The sequence below is a fragment of the Eptatretus burgeri genome, chromosome 4, assembly GCF_056783735.1.
Source record: "Eptatretus burgeri isolate ZD-2024b chromosome 4, Ebu_testis_v1, whole genome shotgun sequence".
Taxonomy (NCBI): Eukaryota; Metazoa; Chordata; class Myxini; order Myxiniformes; family Myxinidae; genus Eptatretus; species Eptatretus burgeri.
This window is the reverse complement of record NC_140964.1, coordinates 63,698,376-63,718,345: the sequence shown is the minus strand read 5'-3', so window position 1 is coordinate 63,718,345 and position 19,970 is coordinate 63,698,376. Positions and strand designations below refer to the sequence as shown.

Genomic DNA, 19,970 nt, shown 5'->3' with positions numbered 1-19,970 from the left:
CCATGCATGCAAAATGTCCACTCGCACTGTTCCGCATTGCACCACGCTTGCGAGAAGAGTCGCAACTCGCGTCATGAACATGCAAGTGAGAGCACACGATGGGCCATTAAGCAATGCGCGGATGGAGGGAAAATGAAAAGGGATTCTGCCGGACCGAGGGATGACCAAATGGTCGTGGGATTGAAGGCAAAAGTGATGGGGTGAAGGAGGGACTGCTGAAAGGATGTTTGATGAGAGGAGATTATTGGTGGACAGTTGAAACAAGCCAATGGGGTAGTGGAGGGATTATTGAAAATAAAAAAAAATTAAAAATTGAAAATAATAATTATTTCATTAATATATGTGTAGTTAGGTCCCTACCTTTTGTCAAGTGGGAAGACGAGGGCGTGTGTTGCGATGGGCTTTTAGTTAGGATTATAAATCAATTTTTCCTATGTTATTTTATTTGTGGCGGTGGACGTGCGGCGTTACACGTGCAGCAGTGGACCAAACTGCTTAGCTTTTGTCTGGTACCGCACAACGGAGCATCCCTCCCCCCTCGAAACGCTCAGCTACCAAAAACTGTGACCTCAACTCCCTCCCTTCCTGGCTGCAAAAGGTCCCATTTTCTTTTCATTGGGTTTATTTTGTCTGAGTGTGTGTCTGAGAGTGTTGGCGCCTGTCCGTTAGATAAGCCTGTGTAAGATCTTTATTGTTGTGATTGTTGTTAGCTCGCCTGTTCGAAGAACAGAGAGCAATAGCGATACCCCTGGCGTGAGCGTGAGCGTGAAAATGTTAAAGTTTTTGGTGCAAGTTATTTCCTTTCTAATGTTTTTATCGACCACACTATTTTTTACTGATTACAATATACAAATACATATATTGCTTTGAAATTATTTGGATCAGACTTCACTGCAATGCTTTATAAAAAATATTATTAGACCAGTCTTTTAACCAGAGTTGGTGTCAAAGCCACCCAATGCTCGCCTGTTTATACATTTATCGTTTTTAAAAGACTAGTCTAATAATTAATATTTTTTATCAAGCATTGCAGTGAAGTCTGATCCAAATAATTTTTAGGCAACATATGTATTTGTATATTGTAATCAGTAACAAGAGCGCAAGTGAGCACAATATACGCCCGAACAAGAAGGTATGTACGGAATTGTGCTACTACATGGAAAACAGCAACCACTTTAGATAACGAACATATGTCGCGACACACCGTCTCCACAGTCTGTACCTATGTAGCAAATATGAAACGTGAAAGTTGAAAACTTTGGGAGTTAGAGTGTGGACAGGAACGGATGGAAAACAGCACCCTGGTTGCCATGGCAACCACTTTAGATGACTAACATATGTTGCGACACACCATCTCCACAGTCTGCACCTATGTACCAAATATGAAACGTGAAAGTTGAAAACTTTGGGAGTTAGAGTGCGGACAGGAATGGACGGAAACAGCATCCTGGTTGCCATGGCAACTTTAGATGATGAACGTATGTCACGACACACCATCTGTACCGACGTACCAAATATGAAACGTGAAATTTGAAAACTTTGGGAGTTAGAGTGCGGACAGGAACGGATGGAAAACAGCATCCTGGTTGACATGGCAACCACTTTAGATGACGAATGTATGTCGCAAAATTTTGAGAAAAAACACACCGTCTCCACAGTCTGTACCCATGTACCAAATATGAAACGTGAAAGTTGAAAACTTTGGGAGTTAGAGTGCGGATAGGAACGGACAGACGGACGGACAGACAGACAGACAGAGACAGACGGACGGACGAACGACCAGTATCACATAATACGCCCCGATACATATACAGTGGGGAGAACAAGTATTTGATACACTGCCGATTTTGCAGGTTTTCCCACTTACAAAGCACGTAGAGGTCTGTAATTTTTATCATAGGTACACTTCAACTGTGAAAGACGGAATCTAAAACAAAAATCCTGAAAATCACATTGTATGATTTTTAAATAATTAATTTGCATTTTATTGCATGGAATAAGTATTTGATACATCAGAAAAACAGAACTTAATATTTGGTACAGAAACCTTTGTTTGCAATTACAGAGATCAGCCATTTCCTATAGTTCTTAACCAGGTTTGCACAGACTGCAGCACGGATTTTGGCCCACTCCTCCATACAGATCTTCTCCAGATACTTCAGGTTTCGGGGCTGTCGCTGAACAACACAGATTTTCAGCTCCCTCCAAAGATTTTCTATTGGGTTCAGGTCTGGAGACTGGCTTGGCCACTCCAGGACCTTGAGATGCTTCTTACGGAGCCACTCCTTAGTTGCCCTGACTGTGTGTTTCGGGTCGTTGTCATGCTGGAAGACCCAGCCACGCCCCATCTTCAATGCTCTTATTGAGGGAAGGAGGTTGTTGGCCAAGATCTCGCGATACATGGCCCCATCCATCCTCCCCTCAATACGGTGCAGTTGTCCTGTCCCCTTTGCAGAAAAGCATCCCCAAAGAATGATGTTTCCACCTCCATGCTTCACGGTTGGGATGATGTTCTTGGGGTTGTACTCATCCTTCTTCTTCCTCCAAACACAGCGAGTGGAGTTTAAACCAAAAAGCTCTATTTTGGTCTCATCAGACCACATGACCTTCTCCCATTCCTCCTCTGGATCATCCAGATGGTCATTGGCAAACTTCAGATGGGCCTGGACATGCGCTGGCTTGAGCAGAGGGACCTTGCGTGCGCTGCAGGATTTTAATCCATGACGTCGTAGTGTGTTACTTATGGTTTTATTTGATACTGTGGTCCCAGCTCTCTTCAGGTCATTGACCAGGTCCTGTCGTGTAGTTCTGGGCTGATCCCTCACCTTTCTCATGATCATTGAGGCTCCCCGAGGTGAGATCTTGCATGGAGCCCCAGACCGAAGGAGATTGACTGTTATCTTGAACTTCTTCCATTTTCTGATAATTGCGCCAACAGTTGTTGCCTTCTCACCAAGCTGCTTGCCTATTGTCCTGTAGCCCATCCCAGCCTTGTGCAAGTCTACAATTTTGTCCCTGATGTCCTTGGACAGCTCTCTGGTCTTGCCCATTGTGGAGAGGTTGGAGTCTGATTGATTGAGTGTGGACAGCTGTCTTTTATGCAGAAAACGAGTTCAAACAGGTGCAGTTAATACAGGTAATGAGTGTCGAATGGGAGGGCTTCTTAAAGACAAAACTAACAGGTCTGTGAGAGCTGGAATTCTTACTTGTTGGGAGGTGATCAAATACTTATTTCATGCAATACAATGGAAATTAATTATTTTAAAATCATACAATGTGATTTTCAGGATTTTTGTTTTAGATTCCGTCTTTCACAGTGGAAGTGTACCTATGATAAAAATTACAGACCTCTACGTGCTTTGTAAGTGGGAAAACCTGCAAAATCGGCAGTGTGTCAAATACTTGTTCTCCCCACTGTATCGGGCATAAAAAAGTGTGGTAGATAAAAACATTAGAAAGGAAAAAATAACTTGCACCAAAAACTTTAACATTTTCACGCTCACGCTGACGCTCACGTCGGGGGTATCGCTATAGCTCTCTGTATTTCGAACAGGCGAGCTAAAAACGATAAATGTATAAACAGGCGAGCATTGGGTGGCTTTGACACAAACTCTCTGGTTTTTATTAGCTCACCTGTTCGAAGAACAGACAGCTATAGCTATAGCGTGAAAGTGAGCGTGAAAATGTTAAAGTTTTTGGTGCAGGTTATTTAGAAGCTTGCCATTCATTTAATATGTGTACTAGGATGCTGATATTTGGCGTGGAGGTTCCTTTGGGGTATATTATTTATGTAGTGAAGTTGAAATAAAAAAATAATTTCAAATGTTTTAAACTTAACTATTTTGTAGCACATCAACGTTAAAGTTTTTGGTGCAGGTTATTTCAAAGCTTGCCATTCATTTAATGTGTACTAGGATGCTGATATTTGGCATGGAGGTTCATTTGGGGTATACTATTGGTGTAGTGAAGTTGAAATTAACAAATGATTAAAAAAATTTTTTTTAATTTAAACCTAAGATGGTGTCAAAGCCACCCAATGCTCGCCTGTTTATACTAGATGCTTGCCATTCATTTAATATGTGTACTTGGTATGCAATTAAGTCCAAATGAAACAAATTTTGCTGGTGCATCTTTTCAGACACTCAATATTTGTGAAGTCAAAACACTACATATTACTTTTTAGCTCGCCTGTTCGAAGAACAGAGAGCAATAGCGATACCCCTGGCGTGAGCGTGAAAATGTTAAAGTTTTTGGTGCAAGTTATTTCCTTTCTAATGTTTTTATCTACCACACTATTGTTTACTGATTACAATATACAAATACATATATTGCTTTAAAATTATTTGGATCAGACTTTACTGCAATGCTTCATAAAAAAATATTATTAGACTAGTCTTTTAAAAACGATAAATGTATAAACAGGCGAGCATTGGGTGGCTTTGACACCAACTCTCTGGTTATTCTCGCGTCAAGTCTGCACTGTGTCCGCTTTTGGAAGTTGCTTGTAAATTGCCGCACCACACCCCTCTCATCTTCCCCTGATTAACATACCGAATAAACCTTTTTCCTGTGCCACATGCTTTTCCTCGCTTTGTTGTAAATAAATAATTGTAGAAATGTTCCCAGCTTGTCTTTGTCTTTTCCTCCATTGGTCCAGCATGGTTCGGATCTGAGTTTAGCCGGGTCTTTATTCCCGATAATCCGTTCATTCTAGCCGGTACGTCCTGGGCAGTGCCGCTCGACTGCATCGATCGAGAAAGGAAGTCAGTAGAGCGATCCGGTTTGGGCAAGGCGTACCGAGGGTGCGATTCCCCAATAGTCGAAACCGCGTGGTTAATTAGGTAACTCGTTTCTAGACAGGAGGACCCTACGCCACACGGTTGAGATATTGTCATCCACGGTCGGTTAAGCGACCTGCCGCGTCACGGAATTATCCGTGAGCGACGGCCGACAATTCCGGGGAGTCTGGTGGGAATCGAATGAGTTTCCTCCACCTTGTGGTCGTTCTCCACCAGACCTCAGCCCGCAACAATATCATTGAGGTTATAGGTTGCAGTGATTATGATTTGAACATGTGACCATCCTCGGGAATCCTTCCTTAGCAATCAAGACATGTTCCAATTTTTAGAAAAAAATTTTTTATTAGTTTTTACTTTTATAAAATGATAAATTTTAAGGTGTCTCTCGGTGCTTTCTTTCACTCGCAGGTGTTACCGCACTAATCGGAAGCCTTGATATTTGCTAACAACTCCATGTTTTCATTGGCATTGTTGCAGTTGTGTTCCCAAGTTAATGACAACCCTGATTTTTAATCACACACTGGTAGAAGACAAAGATGAACAAATGCACATCCTGGAAAGTGAATTCACCTCCACCTTCTCACCCAATTTCTCCTGCAGGAAGCCCTTTGCAGCAACTTCTCCTGCAAAGCTCGTCCTTCTCCGTACTCAAAATTCCTTACCACCTCCTGGGTGCGTCTGTATTCTTCCTCTTCCACAAGAGGCTTCACTGAAATAACAAAGCATGGCAAGGGACCATCTATTTATTAGGTACGTACGGTGGTCAAAAGTTCCATAATCTTTGCCTACGTAATAAACAGATGTTCCAAAACGCCATCCGGGCCTGCACAAGCATAATTTACAACATTTTGCTTTAAACACCGAAGTACCTGAATCTAAGTACTTGTTCAAAGTCTCGTGCAAGGGAGGTACTGGCAGTGACGGCAGGCTTTCCTGATACTGGAATGTCCTCTCTCTTTCGCTTTCAAAAGTGTACAAATCCATACCTGATTGAGCAATGTGAGTACCATCAGCAACGTCATGTGCAGTAAACAAACGGCAGAGCACGAAAACAAAACACAATGAGGTACCACATCCAGCATTATACACCGCTCTATCTCGTCCACTTTTGACCATCTGCTGCATCATGACACCATATGCCTTCGATTCCCCATTCCCTCCCTGATGGTAGATGCGAGTTCTCTTCGTCGTCCCCCGTTCCCACGCACCTGAGATTTTTGATTTGATCTCCTCCGATCACACCAACAGTGAACGGACGGCGAGCGGAAGCTGATCTGGTCCAGCGCGATGGAAATAACAAACGAGTGAGTACACACAATGCAGGATTTAACATGATTTCATCGTGTTAACAATTCAAAAACGTCAACGGTTGTAACAACTTCCTGTGCTTCGAGTCTGCCAATGTCGACGTCACGAGTGACGTCCCACTTCCAGTTTATCATAAACCCTTTATTCACATCACTACCGCCGCACGAGACCTCAAAACTTGCACACCGCAACCTACAGCATGAAGTTCCTCTGCTAAAGGATCGAAAAGCTCCGTCGGCTTATAGAAGTCACCCTGCCGTACATTTCCTCCCCCATTTTAAAGCCACATTGGTACCACCAACGTTACCATTGCAAAGTCCAACTGATAAAGAATAGAGAAGCTGCTGATAAAGTTACGAGTTGTTGACAATCAGCAAACAGAAAGATCATATAATTTAGAACGAGATTATTCAGGTAAAAGGGCACCATGATAGGATGACCACACCAACAGCTTCATGGCAATGGTGCAACTTTCCTTCCCACAAATATTATCGGTACAGACAGGGTCATAAAGATCCTTCCTGGACCCCTGTGAAGGTATTGATGTGTTTCGAGTGCAAACCGATCGTAGATGTGGGTTACCAAAATAGCATGGACTGACAAGATGATCGAAAGGACATAAGATGATCTGCACACACCGCTGCACTGTCTTGCTTGAATTTGAATCCCAACCCTGCTATAAACCATCATGCTGGTGTTTTGCAGGCATGGTGATTCATCAACGTGTGCTGTCACTCGGATGGATGGTAAACTGGGCATCCCCTCTGCTAGCATTTGTTGGTCGACGTTTTAAAAAATATATAAAAAAATAAAATAAATCACACGATGTCCTTTGCAAAGAGTTGGCGAGTTATCACCGGCACCATTAACATATCACCAAATCAAATCTCGGCTCGAACCGACAAGGGGCACTGCGGCAGCAACGCCACCATGCCCTGCAAGAACTGACACCAACCCGCAGCCACGCGCTGAGTACAAACAAGTAAAACAGGAATAGAATGAGCCCCATTTTTACAGAAGAATGGGAATGATAGGCATGTTTTTATTAAGGAGAATGCAGATAATACATCTTCAAAATGTGAATTTTCACTTCTTGGACATTTCATCCTCCTTGGCCAAACCCTTGAGGAACTCCTCTCTTTTGGCCAAAATCCTTTCCTCCCGGCGCTTCCGCGCTTCCTTTTTCTTAGATCGACGAGCCTCAGCCTGGTCCCTGCAAAAACACACGGACAGAGAGGATCACAACGGCTTGATGCTGACATCTTCCACTTATGGGAACGGTAAATATGGAAACAGGCTTGGGTCATGGTGAGACACTCACGCCAACAGCTTCTTGCGAGCCTTGTCCGCCTTCATCTTGTGAATGTGCTCCATCAGTACACGCTTGTTCTTGAAAACGTTTCCCTTCGCCTTCTGGTAGAGCATGTGGTACCTACGTGGAGCATTTTGTTAGAAAGCAACAAATGGAATATCGTTTGATGGCATCAATCATGAAATTAGCTTCAGCAATATTGGTGATGAATCAGCCAGTCTGCAACTTCCGAAAATGAACAAGTGAACCGAACCGCACTCGATTCATGAATCCCAAGACGATCAAAAGAATGATGTGAGGAATATAACGAGCGATGAGAATTCTGTTCAGTGGAACCAGGGAGTATACAATCGCTAAACAAATGACACATTTATAAGCATCACGGAGATGATTGTTAAAAATAGAACAAATCAGACCATTCGGAACACGAGATTCACACGTGCAGCCTGGGACAATGAGTTCCCCCGTGCAGCCTGGGTTTGATTCTCAACCTGACAAAACATTTAGTATTTAATGGCATTTCAGAACAAATATTTGAAGTTGACACAGCTTTATTCTCTGGGAGTGAATGAGATTCCAAATAGGAACCAGAACATTGAATCACTTTTCATTAATAGTTTTGTGTGGTGTAGCCTGATTTACTTCTCAGGGAATCAGGAGCGATTATTGTACAAGCTCCTCCAACATTCGGGACATTGTTTGAATCACTTTTCATTAATAGTTTTGTGTGGTGGAACCTGATTTACTTTTCAGGCGATCAGGAGCGATTATTGTACAAGCTCCTCCAACATTCGGGACATTGTAATGGAATAGTAACCACCAGTGTGTGTTTGTATATGGAAATGTGTATACATACATAAACTACCGGTCAGAAGTTTTAGAACACCCACATTTTCGGTTTTTATTGAAATTTAAGCAGTTCAAGTCCAGTGAATAACCTGAAAGCAAAGCAAAGCGGTGAACTGCCAGAGGTTTTTAAAAAGGCCCTTTTCAGGGAACAAGTAATGGGTTAGCAACTGCAGCTGTTCTGCAGCAATGGAAGTAAATTAAGCCTTGAAAGTTGATGAAAACAATTCCAGCAGGCATCCCAACTTTTGTTGATTAGTTACAAACCCTCTGTCTGTATAAAAGCAGTGTTGGAACAGACTGTGTTGCTACACCCTCTGAAACATTATTGCACTGCAGGAAGTAGTATATTGCTATCATTATGGTGAGACAAAGACAATTAACAAAGGAAGACAGACAGACCATTATAACCTTTAAACGTGTAGGTCTTTCCTTTGGAGAAATTGCAAAGGGAGCCAAGGTGTCAGTGAGTACAGTTTCCTACACCATCAAAAGGCACTTAGAAACTGGAGGAAACTGTGACAGGAAGAGGTCTAGCAGACCCAAAGCCACAACACAATCAGAAGACAAGTTTCTGAGAGTCAACAGCTTGCGTGATAGGTGGCTCACAGGACAGCAGCTTCTAGCACAGCTTAACACTGGTCGAAGTGAGAGAGTCTCAGTTTCAACTGTGAAGAGAAGACTTCGAGCTGCAGGTTTGACAGGTCAAGTGGCAGTAAGAAAGCCATTGCTAAGATGGCAAAATAAGAAAAAGAGGCTTGGCTGGGCCATGAAGCACCACCAGTGGACGACTGAAAACTGGAAGGTCTTATGGACCGATGAATCAAAATTTGAAATCCTCGGTTCATCACGCAGGGTTTTTGTTCGCCGTCGAAAGGATGGTTCCTCAGTGTGTGACACCAACTGTCAAACATGGAGGAGGAAGTGTGATGATCTGGGGCTCTTTTGCTGGATCTAGAGTTGCACAGGGTGACTGAACCAAAAGGGCTACCACAGCATTTTGCAGCACCATGCAATACCCTCTGGTCGACGCAGGGGTTCATCCTACAGCAAGTTAACGACCCAAAACCTACCTCCAGGCTATGTCAGAACTACCTTCGAAGAAAAGAACAAGACGGTAGGCTTCAAATCATGGAATGGCCAGCACACTTAAACCCCATCAAGCTGGTTTGGGATGAACTGGACAGAAGGGTGAAAGCAAAGCAACCTACAAGTAAAACACATTTGTGGGAACTTCTGCAACAGTGTTGGGAAGAACTTTCCGAACAATATTTGATTTCCATTGGAGAAAGAATGCCACAAGTATGTTCGGCTGTTATATCTGCAAAAGGTGGCTACTTTGATGAGTCAAAAATTTAGATTAAATTTTGTTCAACAAAACGATTCCATGATTTCCTTTTTATCTGCAATTGTTTATTTGTTCAACGCTTTGATTTCAGAGTACATTGAAACATTAAACTGCTTTAATTTCAGGAAAAATTGGAAGAATGAGGGTGTTGTAAAACTTCTGACCAGTTACACGCGCACACGCATGCACGCACGCACGCACCTGCTCGTCCTACATCTCATTCCAAAATCAAGGGCATTTAATACGGAGTTGGTCCCCCCTTTTACTGCTACAACAGCCTCCACTCTTCTGGGAAGGCTTTCCACAAGATGTTAGAACGTTGCTCTGGGGATTTACTTCCATTCAGCCAAAACAGCATTGGTGAGGTCAGGCAATGATGTTGGGCGATTAGGTCTGGCACGCAGGCGGCACTCCAATTCATCCCAAAGGTGTTCGATGGGGTTGAGTTCAGGGCTCTGTGCAGGCCAATCAAGTTCTTCCAAAACCGATCTCAACAAACCATTTCTGTATGGACCTCACTTTGTGCACGGGGGCATTGTCAAGCTGAAACAGGAGAGGACCTTCTCCAAACTGTTGCCACAAAGTTGGAAGCACAGAATCGTCTAGAATGTCATTGTATGCTGTAGCGTTAAGATTTCCCTGAACTGGAACTAAGGGGTCTAACCCGAACCATGAAAAACAGCCCCAGACCATTACTTCTCCACCACCAAACTTTACAGTTGGCACCATACATTTGGGCAGGTTGCATTCTACTGGCATCCACTAAACCCAGATTCATCCGTCGGACGGCCATATTGTGAATCGCGATTCATCACTCCAGAGAACACGTTTCCACTGCTCCAGAGTCCAATAGCGATGAGCTCCACACCGCTCCAGCCGATGCTTGGCATTGCACATGGTGATCTTAGGCTTGTGTGCAGCTGCTCGGCCATGGAAACCCATTTCACGAAGCTCTCGACGAACAGTGCTTGTGCTGACGTTGCTTCCAGAATCAATTTGGAACTCGGTCGTGAGTGTTGTAACTGTCAACAGACTCTTTTTTTTCCACGCTCCGTGCTTCAGCATTTGGCGGTCCCATTCTGTGAGCTTGTGTGGCCTACCAGTTCAAGGCTGAACTGTTGTTGCTCCAAGTCATTTCCACTCAACAATAACAACACTTACAGTTAACTGGGGCAGCTCTAGCAAAGTAGAAATTTGACGAACTGACATGTTGGAAAGGTGGCGTCCTATGCCCGTTGAAAGTCACTGAGCTCTTCAGTCCGGCCCATTCTACTGCCAATGTTTGTCTACGGAGATTGCATGGCTGTGTGCTTGATTTTATATACCGGTCAGTAATGAGTAGCTGAAATAGCCGAATCCAGTAATTAGAAGGGATGTCTACATACTTCTGGCCATGAAGTGTGTATATGATATGAATACAATCTGGCCAAGTGCCAGTATATATATATATATATATATATATATATATATATATATATATATATATATATATATATATATATATGTATGAATCTCACAGAATTTTCGGAAAGGTTGGTGGGAGGGAGAAGGTTGGTGGGAGGGAGAAGGTTGTCGAAGAATCAGGAAATGGCTAGGCCAATGCATCAGAGCTATACATTACGATTTGTTTTGACAATACAAATGGTCGGCTCGGTTTCTTGTGTGTGCAACCTACATGTGTCGGTCAATCTTCTTGGCTTCGCGGTACTTCCGAAGCAGGCGGCGCAAGATTCTCATTCGACGCATCCACACCAGCTTCTCAGGCATGCGGGCGTTGGCTGTACCCTTCCGTTTACCTGCGCAGCACCGCCGGGGTCATTAATCAAAAATGAGTCCTGTTTAACTCCAAGTACGATAATTATAGAATTGGAAACAAGGCCACTCTCCAACAAATTTTGCATATGTGCACATGGTACCCAGGGTCAGTTCGTGGCTACAAAATAGTTGTCCCCTCACTCACCATGGCCCATGTGACGACCCTTACGGCGAGCCTCCAACCTCTTACGGCATCGTGCACGCGAATGTACGGCCACTGGCTTACGGATAATAAGGCCATCCTTCACTAGCTTGCGAATCTGCTGCCCTGTGGACAGCAAACACGGCAGGTTGTTAGAATGGACACTCACAACAATTGAAGAATTGTGTTGTGAGATATATATTTTTGTATAAACACATTATCACAAGCACACAGCTTAGATTCATAGCTCCACCTAAGTTTTATGCATCCACATTGGGAAGCCCAACATTATGCAGTACTAGAAATAAAACGAATCATTTACAAAATCATTTATCATCACCAGGACACACCATTGATTCCCATTTTATAAAAGAACAGTTTAAAGTCTACGTATGGGGAAAAAGTCCATACTTTGCGGTTAACAAAGCCCTTCCAAGCTTCAACATGGCCCATGTCCCGAACATACGATTACGTAGTTGTTAGTGCGTGGCAAAATGCCGTTTGTTTGCCAGACATGGTGGTATTTCATTCACAATATGTCAAACCATTTCCTTGTAACATCCTGGTTATGGCATCGTGTCAGGAACACTCAAAAAACGACAGCTGATGTCACGTCACTTAAGCTCAGTAGGTCATGACAAATGATGCAACTCAAGTCGGCCTAAATAATCACAAAGTTCAAAATTACGTGTGCACCATCTCATTCACCCACGTGTTGAGTAAACAAAGCTTTTCGAACCATTTTGTTTCAGTGTTTCGAATAATGGCATCTCGTACCGAGGACGGGGTCGTGGCAGATCCAAACTTCTTAGATGGGTAATGTAGAATAAAACGGATGTGAAGGACGCCAATAAATTGAGAAGCTAATTTAAGAATAGCATCCACAGAGCTTCGGTGAAGATGTTTTCACCTGAAAAAGAGGTGTTAACCACTGAAAGTGACTTCAGAAGGATGGAGACGACATGGATGAAGTTCACCAATGGTGCCACGTCTTTTTTGAAGATAGATTTTTTTTTTTCTTTTTGTATACCTTGGTCGAGGCTCGTATGAGAGCAAACACATAACTCACAGCAAGGAGGCATGAGACAAGAGGGGCGGGAGTGGAAGGGACAAAACAGTGGGGAACAGACACATTAGGTGAACTGTGGAAGGGAGAGGGATGGGGATGGGACGGGGAACATGGCGAAGAGAAGATGGACATTTCAGGGACTTTCAGGAAGGAAAGCAGGAGAAATGAAGGAAGTGGGCTTGGGTGGATTATCGGGGGTAGAAAAGATCGAGGATTTGGATGGGGGAAGATAAGAGGTGGTGGTGAACAGCTGTTTTGAAAGCCTGGAGGGAAGAATGGGAAAGAATAGAGTGAGGAAGTTTATTCCAAAGGCGGGAAAAAGAGGAATGAAAGAGTGAAGATGAGCAGCGATTCGTGATTTTGGTAGTTTTACCAGAAGGGGGTTGTTGGCGGACCTTGAGCGCCCTGTGGAAATGTGGTGGGGACAAATCGCAGAGAGAGCAGGGGGGGGCAAGGCTGGAGAGGAGTCGGTAGAAGACAGAAAGACCACCGACCAACCTGCGGTGATTGAGTGAGAGGCCCAAAGACTCAGCTTCATTGCGGGAGATGCCGATGATCTTAAATGCCCTGGTTTCGACAGCGTTAAGCCGAGAAAGGTGGGAGGCAGGAGCACCAGCCCAGAGGGGAGAGCAGTACTCCATCAGGCTATGGACAAAAGCTTTGTAAGTGGTCAGGAGCTCAAGAGGGCCGAGGAAGGACTTAGCACGACGGAGGATTCCCAGTCGGCGACTGGCTTTTGAGGCGAGGTTGAAAATGTGACTTTCCCAGGAAGGGTCATGGCAGATAGTGAGACCTAGAAGCTTGAAAGAAAAGACTTCTTCCAGAGGATTGTTGAGAAAGTGGATGGGGGGGTTTTGTAAACGGTCCTTTCGAAGAGACATAGTGAGAGTGTGAGATTTGTCTGGATTGAAAGACATGTTCCACGTGTTGGACCAGTTTGTGATTTTATCCAGATCTGCAGTGAGCGAAGAAGCTGCTGCTTGCCAGTCTGAGGGATGACAGATGGTACGGCAGAGGGTGGAGTCGTCGGCAAAGAGAAATAGAGGATTTTCCAGAGAGTCGGAGAGATCATTGATAAAAACCAGAAAAAGAACAGGGCCCAGAACGCTACCTTGAGGAACTCCAGCCTGCACAGGAAGAGGGGATGAAAGAACTCCATTTAGGGCCACACGTTGACTGCGACAGGAGAGGAAGTCTGTGAGCCATGAGTGGAGATGGCCTTGAAAACCATGGGAAGAGAGTTTGGTGAGTAGGGCAGGGTGCCAGACTGTGTCAAAAGCACGTGATATGTCCAGGGATACGGCTCGGATTTCCTGTCTGGCATCGAGGACCTCCATCCATTGATGGGAGAGCAGAAGCAGCATATCCAGGGTAGAGTGACCTGGTCTGAAACCAAATTGATGATTGGAAATCAAGCCATCGGAGAAGAGGAAGGATTTCATGTCTGAAGCGATGATGGATTCCATAACCTTGCTGATGATTGGGAGAAGGCTGATTGGTCTGTAGTTACAGGGATCTGTTTTTGCACCTTTTTTATGCAGGGCAGTGATGTTAGCAGATTTCCAAGCAGATGGCAGATGACCTTGGGCAAATGAGAGGGTGAATAGAACAGAGAGAGGGTGAGCAAGAGCAGAAGAGCAGGCTTTGAGGACACGTGGGCTGATGCCGTCTGGACCGGTTGCAGAATCTGACTCGAGGTTTGAAAGCAAGCTCTCCACCTTGTCAGGAGAAAAGGATACAGAGTCCAGGGACAGTTGGGTGCGACTGGGTAAAGTGGGTAGAGATAGTGATGGGTTTGGGACACAAGATTTAGCTGCAAACACCGAGTTTAGACATTCAGCTTTATCACGTGTGGAATCAGCAGTGCGGCCATTTGAGGTAAGGGAGGGGATGGAGATGGAACATACACCAGAAACAGATTTGATTAAACGCCACCAGGATTTTGAGGAGGGAGAGAGGTTTGAGAGTTCAAACCTCTCTCCCTAGGACTTTTGAGATAGGACTTTTGGTATGACCACCACAAACCGGAGTACAAGCTAAGCCAGAGATGATAATATTAAAGCAAATGTCCGTGGAACTATGAAACTAGAGTTTGTCCGGTCTTATGTCTGACAGGATGCTATGGAGGGTAAGTGTACTTTCCAGAGGTGTCTACCTCGATTAATCCCCGACCAATTTATATGCCACCCGATTAGGGCTCGATGAGACGAGCGCAAAGTGTACTGCCCCACAAACGAACATTAAACAGGGTATCCTATTCCCTCGCATTAGCTGGACATAGATGATCCCATGGTTTTCTGCGCGGAGTAGATGAGTTATTACTGGCACTTTGAATAGATTCCAGATTCCTGCTCTAATCACCTTCAGTAGGATGTCAAAGCCTGGTCAGCCAGTTTGTGAAAGACTTGGGCCAATCCAACACACCATGAGCAAACCCCAAACAAAAAAAAATGATAGAATGCAAGACGAAGAAGAAGACTACTGTAAAAAAAACAAAAAAGCAGTGTTATATAACTGAAATAGTTGATGGAGAAGTTGTGAAAGGTACATCTGTACTCCAACTTTACATTTAAAAGATGTTGGGATACACACAGGTGGGTTCACTTATTTGGCATTCCCATTTTGGCACACGGGATGGCAGGATTGTCTCGAGTCTAGACTATAGGTTTGCACACTGTTCCTCAACTGTCTAGCTTGGGTTAGAATCCTGACCCAGCTTCAAACTCTCATCGTGGTGTTTCACAGGTACTGTGATTAGTCAACGTGCGCACCGTCCCACGGATGGACATTAAACCGGTGTCCTGTTCTGCCGGCATTAGTTGGTGGACCTTAAAGATCCCACGGTGTCCTTTGTGGAAGAGTTGGCGAGCTATCGCCGGCACCATGAACAAATTACAAATTCCTGCCCAAGTCACCTCCAGTTGAGCATCGTGTCTCGTCTCACCTTTCACTTCCGGTCTTCAGTGGGTGCCAACACGTTTTAAAATACAATTCCCTTCAAGGTGATCGCTTTTACCACCGATCAACAAACTCCTCCGCACGAGTGGTGCGGCCCAGCAGTCTTCAACATTGCCGTCCTATTGGGCCCCGAGCATTCCGCACGCTCACATATCTCCCTTAAAATGCCAGGGAATTCAGATAGTTCATTCGACCGTTTATAGGACTTCAACAGCCGTCCAAGCGAGCGGTCACCTCCTATCAACACCAATAGTAGACGATATGGCCACGCATGGGTGTTCGAGTTAAGTTATAGATTCAGAGTATGCACATAGAGAACCCACACTTACAAAGTAACACCAGGATTTTTTAGATCCTCGTGGAGGATCTCCAAGTCTTACTCACGTTGTTGTTCTTCATCTTCTTCTTGTGGACTATTTCGTTTCACAGCCGACAGTTTTCATCGAAACTTCCTGAAACTTGGCGTACATATGTAAAAATACCCTGCGCAGACAGTAACCATCTGCGATTTTGAAAATTCCTCCGAGAAAAAAAAAAAAGTTACGACGTCAAAATATCTCCGCTAATGGAAATCGCCTAAAAAATTATCTCCGAAACTCGGCAAGCTTTTTGAATTCTGTTTGTGGGAATCAAGCCGGGCATTAGCACAGATAATTTATCGCAAACGTGATACATCACAATGACGTCATATTCGTTTTTATGACGTCATTAAGAGGACGAGGATCTTCGCTAATTTGAGCTTGCTTTTATTGTAGATTAAAATAAAATAATTTAAAAAAAAATATATATATATATATATATATATATATATACACAATCCACCCTCCCATGGCTGCACTTCTAATGGTGATAAACAATTTTGTGAACAGGTCATAATGTGAATATACATGAGACATCACCACAATGTCGTGTGTAACGATAGAGAACGACGCCGAAAGTGAGACCAATGTGCTTCGCTGCGAACCGTTGATTTTCTCTTACTGGAGTTTGCGTTCGCTATCTCGTTCGTCTCGTTCGGGTCCAGCCAGACCTTCTTCTTGCCGCAGCGCAGCACGCTGGCAGACAGGCGCTTCTGTAAGCGCAGGTTACTGCGTGGGAAGCACGAAAAAAGTGGAAAGTCAATGGATCTCCAGAAGAGTACTTACTAGCGACGATGCGTTAAAATCATAAACTAAGTTTGTACTCCATTTGAAACACGTACACAACATGCTATGGCCCCCGAAAGCGAGGCCTAGCACTAGGCCAGCTAGGCCCGAACCTCTAATACACACTCAAACCGTTCAAAACAACCATCCCGAACGCTTCGGTGAAACCCACACCTTCCGTATAGGAGCAAAGGAGCAGAGATAGACGGAATTAGCACTGCGATAAGGGAACCCGAACACACAAACACAATGTCCACACGAAACACTACGTTCAAACCTCATGGCGTCGGCCGTGAAAAAGAACACCACGCATGCGCCGAAACCTCAATGACCCCGAGCGACTGGACTCGACAATTACTATTAGAATACCCGTGATGTTAATAAAACCACCACAAATATAAATCAACTACTACTCAGGGTGTTCGTTGTTTGTTTTTTTTCTTTTGAGGGCAAGTGCACTGAACGCTGAAAGAGCTGCTACAGCTTACTCCGTCATGGCGTCTATGCACTGTATAGATTTTAAAAGCTTGGAAAAAAAACACACCACCGATTTCGTATAACTGTATAAATATGTCGGATACGTAAAAAGATGTTAACGCAACACATATAATATATTTTTACACATATAATATATTTATCGCTTTATCCTGGCTTTTATATAATTGAAATGGAATTTCTCATATTATTTAATGATTACCGTACAGTGGAATGACGACAACTAGCACGAGTCGAGGTAAATTGAAAGTGAAGGTTAACGAAGGTTCAACAAGGCACACATTGAGGAAAATGGCCTCCGGTGTTCAAATCTGACAACACGGTCGTTCGCCGATTGTTGTTCGCGCACGTGACGGGCACGAGGTGGCGCGCGCGCGCCCCTCACCGCACGATTGACGTGGCAATGATGACGTCACGATTCCACTCCATCTATATTTTATGTACGCACCGAGGGTTGATCAAAATGAGAAAGAAAACAAGATTGAGATAAACAAGACTGTCTGTCTGTCTGTCTGCCTGTCTGTCTGTCTGTCTGTCTGTCTGTCTGTCTGTCTGTCTGTCTGTCTGTCTGTCTGTCTGTCTGTCTGTCTGTCTGTCTGACCAGGATATCTCAAAAAGTTGTGGACGGATTCGGACGAAATTTGGTGGGCATGTTGGGTGTGTGACAAGGACGAACTGATTCGATTTTGGTGAAGATCCGAATCCAGATCCAGCCTATCAGTGGGATACAAAATGTAAACTGGTTAGCCTGGCGGAGGTACGCGCTCTCCCGAGTGTCCTCCTGGTTTGTTTTTGTGTCTGGTGTAACATGAGTGTGCATTGCAATGTCTGCTTCTGAATGTGAATCTTCAATGAAGTTATATATCATCCGGATTGGTCTGAATCCTCTTACGGACTGCACATTAGTAAAACGTCACTGATCACTACAAGTGGTCGTGTTGGTGTTTACCAATCAGGTGGTTCAAAGTAATTACGATTCAATTATTACATACAAGTACCCATTTCCAAATGCACCACAAATAGTCTAATAGGAAGAGGGGGGTATCATGCACCCCCTGGAAATATACTTCTAATCAGTGTTTCTAGATTGGAAAAAGTGTGTAGAAAATGATGAGCTATGTTAAAAAGTTGTCAAAATGTCCCACGTATCATTTTTATGCAAATTAGTGCCCCCATTATCGAAAAATCTAGTTTCACTATAACTCAGCCAATATTGCAGATAACTGAACAAATAACGTATCTAGACCCATGTTTTGAGGGTCAAAGAGCATGACAAGTCGGTAGGCGACGAGGGATCCGCGAGGATCGAAGCGCTAGATACGATGCTTTTCATTCTGACCGATCCACCGACGAAGATTCATTGCCAAGACGTATTGGTTCACATACAATTGTTCCTCTGCCTGGCAAGATTTTTCCTATTGCATATTTTGCCAAATGGCACTCCTCATAAAAAAATGACGGTAAATAGACACCCTATTTTTGAAGGACTACCATTTGAAAAATAAAACCTAAATCAAAAATCGGCTCAAGTAAAATTTTCCAAATATCTCGAAGTGTTTAATTCCGAAGTCTCGTTTCTCCACATTCAAAACTGTAGGACAAGTATTGAAAATAGTGAACGTAGTTTTTCGGCCTCTGCATTGAAGCAACGGGTGGTTGCTTAGCAACGAAACTCAAACGCGCACACTACCACCCCATAAGGCACCTTTCGCCAAGTTTCTTCGAAATCGGTTTGCTGGTTTGTGCTGTGGGGCCTCGCGTTGCAGACACACACACACACACACACACACACACACACACACACACACACACACACACACACACACACACACACACACACACACACACACGGAAAACCTGATAAACTTCTCTCAATGCTCTTGTTTGACCACCGCCTGAGCCACACATTATTTTTCATAAGCCACGCCCACTTTTTATAAGCCACGCCCACTTTTTATAAGCCACGCCCACTTGCCATAAGCCACGCCCACTTTCCTAAGCCCCTCATTAAAAAAATGACAGTAAATAGACGCCCTATTTTTGAAGGACTACCATTTGAAAAATAAAACCTAAATCAAAAATCGGCTCGAGTAAAATGTTCTAAATATCTCGAAGTGTTTAATTCCGAAGTGTCGTTTCTCCACTTTCAAACCTGTCGGACAAGTATTGAAGAGAGTGAAAGCGGTTTTTCGGCCGCTGCATAGCAATGGGTGGTTGCTCAGCAACGAAACTTAAACGCGCAGATTCCCACCCCATATGGCACCTGTTTGCCAAGTTTCATCGAAATCGGTTTGCTGGTTTGTGCTGTGGAGCCTCGCATTGCAGACACACACACACACACACACACACACACACACACACACACACACACACACACACACACACACACACACACACACACACACACACGCCGGACATGGGTAGTCGCCTACCCAATAGAACCTGACGCGATGGGCCCGTTCGATGGGGAATGACCTGAGGATTAAGCACAAGAAAATTCATGATTCTAGCTTCAAGGGTTAATGTTGCAGATTATTTTTTCGTTAAAATACCCACATATTTAGAGGTTTTTCGGCCGTTGCTAGGCAACGGAGGGGTCCATAGCAACGGTTCTTTCTCACACATAACTAGGACATACCATGAACCTACCATACCAGTTTCATGTATATCTGACTCATAGTCTGTGAGATATAACGAACTTCGTTTTTTTATTGTTTTCGACCAGGGTTCATT

The 19,970-nt window shown here is 44.0% G+C and overlaps 2 protein-coding genes and 1 long non-coding RNA gene across 6 annotated transcripts in view; 1 reads left to right on the top strand and 2 right to left on the bottom strand.

Moving 5' to 3' along the window:
- LOC147028214 (uncharacterized) overlaps positions 1 to 5,535 on the top strand; it is a 32,014-nt gene extending 26,479 nt beyond the window's left edge. Inside the window, exon 3 of the long non-coding RNA XR_015057470.1 lies at positions 5,400 to 5,535. This is a non-coding gene — a long non-coding RNA (uncharacterized LOC147028214). The remainder of the gene's footprint in view (positions 1 to 5,399) is intronic.
- CROT (carnitine O-octanoyltransferase) overlaps positions 1 to 6,290 on the bottom strand; it is a 37,937-nt gene extending 31,647 nt beyond the window's left edge. For 2 of the 4 annotated variants that reach the window (XM_085878397.1, XM_085878398.1), the window contains exons 1-2: positions 5,669 to 5,927; positions 5,384 to 5,508 (exon numbers count right to left, since the gene is read on the bottom strand). In XM_085878397.1, the coding sequence (XP_085734523.1) occupies positions 5,384 to 5,508; positions 5,669 to 5,927 (384 nt within the window). Of the gene's footprint in view, positions 1 to 5,383; positions 5,509 to 5,668; positions 5,928 to 6,007 lie in introns of those variants that run through there. The other 2 variants (XM_085878399.1, XM_085878401.1) reach the window with 2 other exon arrangements.
- Positions 6,291 to 7,101: 811 nt separating this feature from the next.
- On the bottom strand, positions 7,102 to 17,093 carry RPL19 (ribosomal protein L19). The gene is made up of 6 exons (XM_085878415.1): positions 17,020 to 17,093; positions 16,579 to 16,685; positions 11,574 to 11,696; positions 11,289 to 11,409; positions 7,429 to 7,539; positions 7,102 to 7,320 (listed from the first exon to the last, which is right to left on the bottom strand). Exons 1-6 carry the CDS (start codon positions 17,022 to 17,024, stop codon positions 7,194 to 7,196), a joined length of 594 nt encoding a protein of 197 aa, XP_085734541.1. The 5' UTR covers positions 17,025 to 17,093; the 3' UTR covers positions 7,102 to 7,193.
- Positions 17,094 to 19,970: the final 2,877 nt, after the last annotated feature.

Bases quoted from the DNA above. Each gene is read 5' to 3' on its own strand.
- RPL19 (XM_085878415.1), bottom strand. The intron at 11,697-16,578 runs GTAAGAGAAAAT...TGCTGTCCACAG, and splicing joins GATAGCGAACGCAAACTCCA to GGCAGCAGATTCGCAAGCTA. The intron at 7,540-11,288 runs GTAGGTTGCACA...TGCTCCACGTAG, and splicing joins AAGAAGATTGACCGACACAT to GTACCACATGCTCTACCAGA.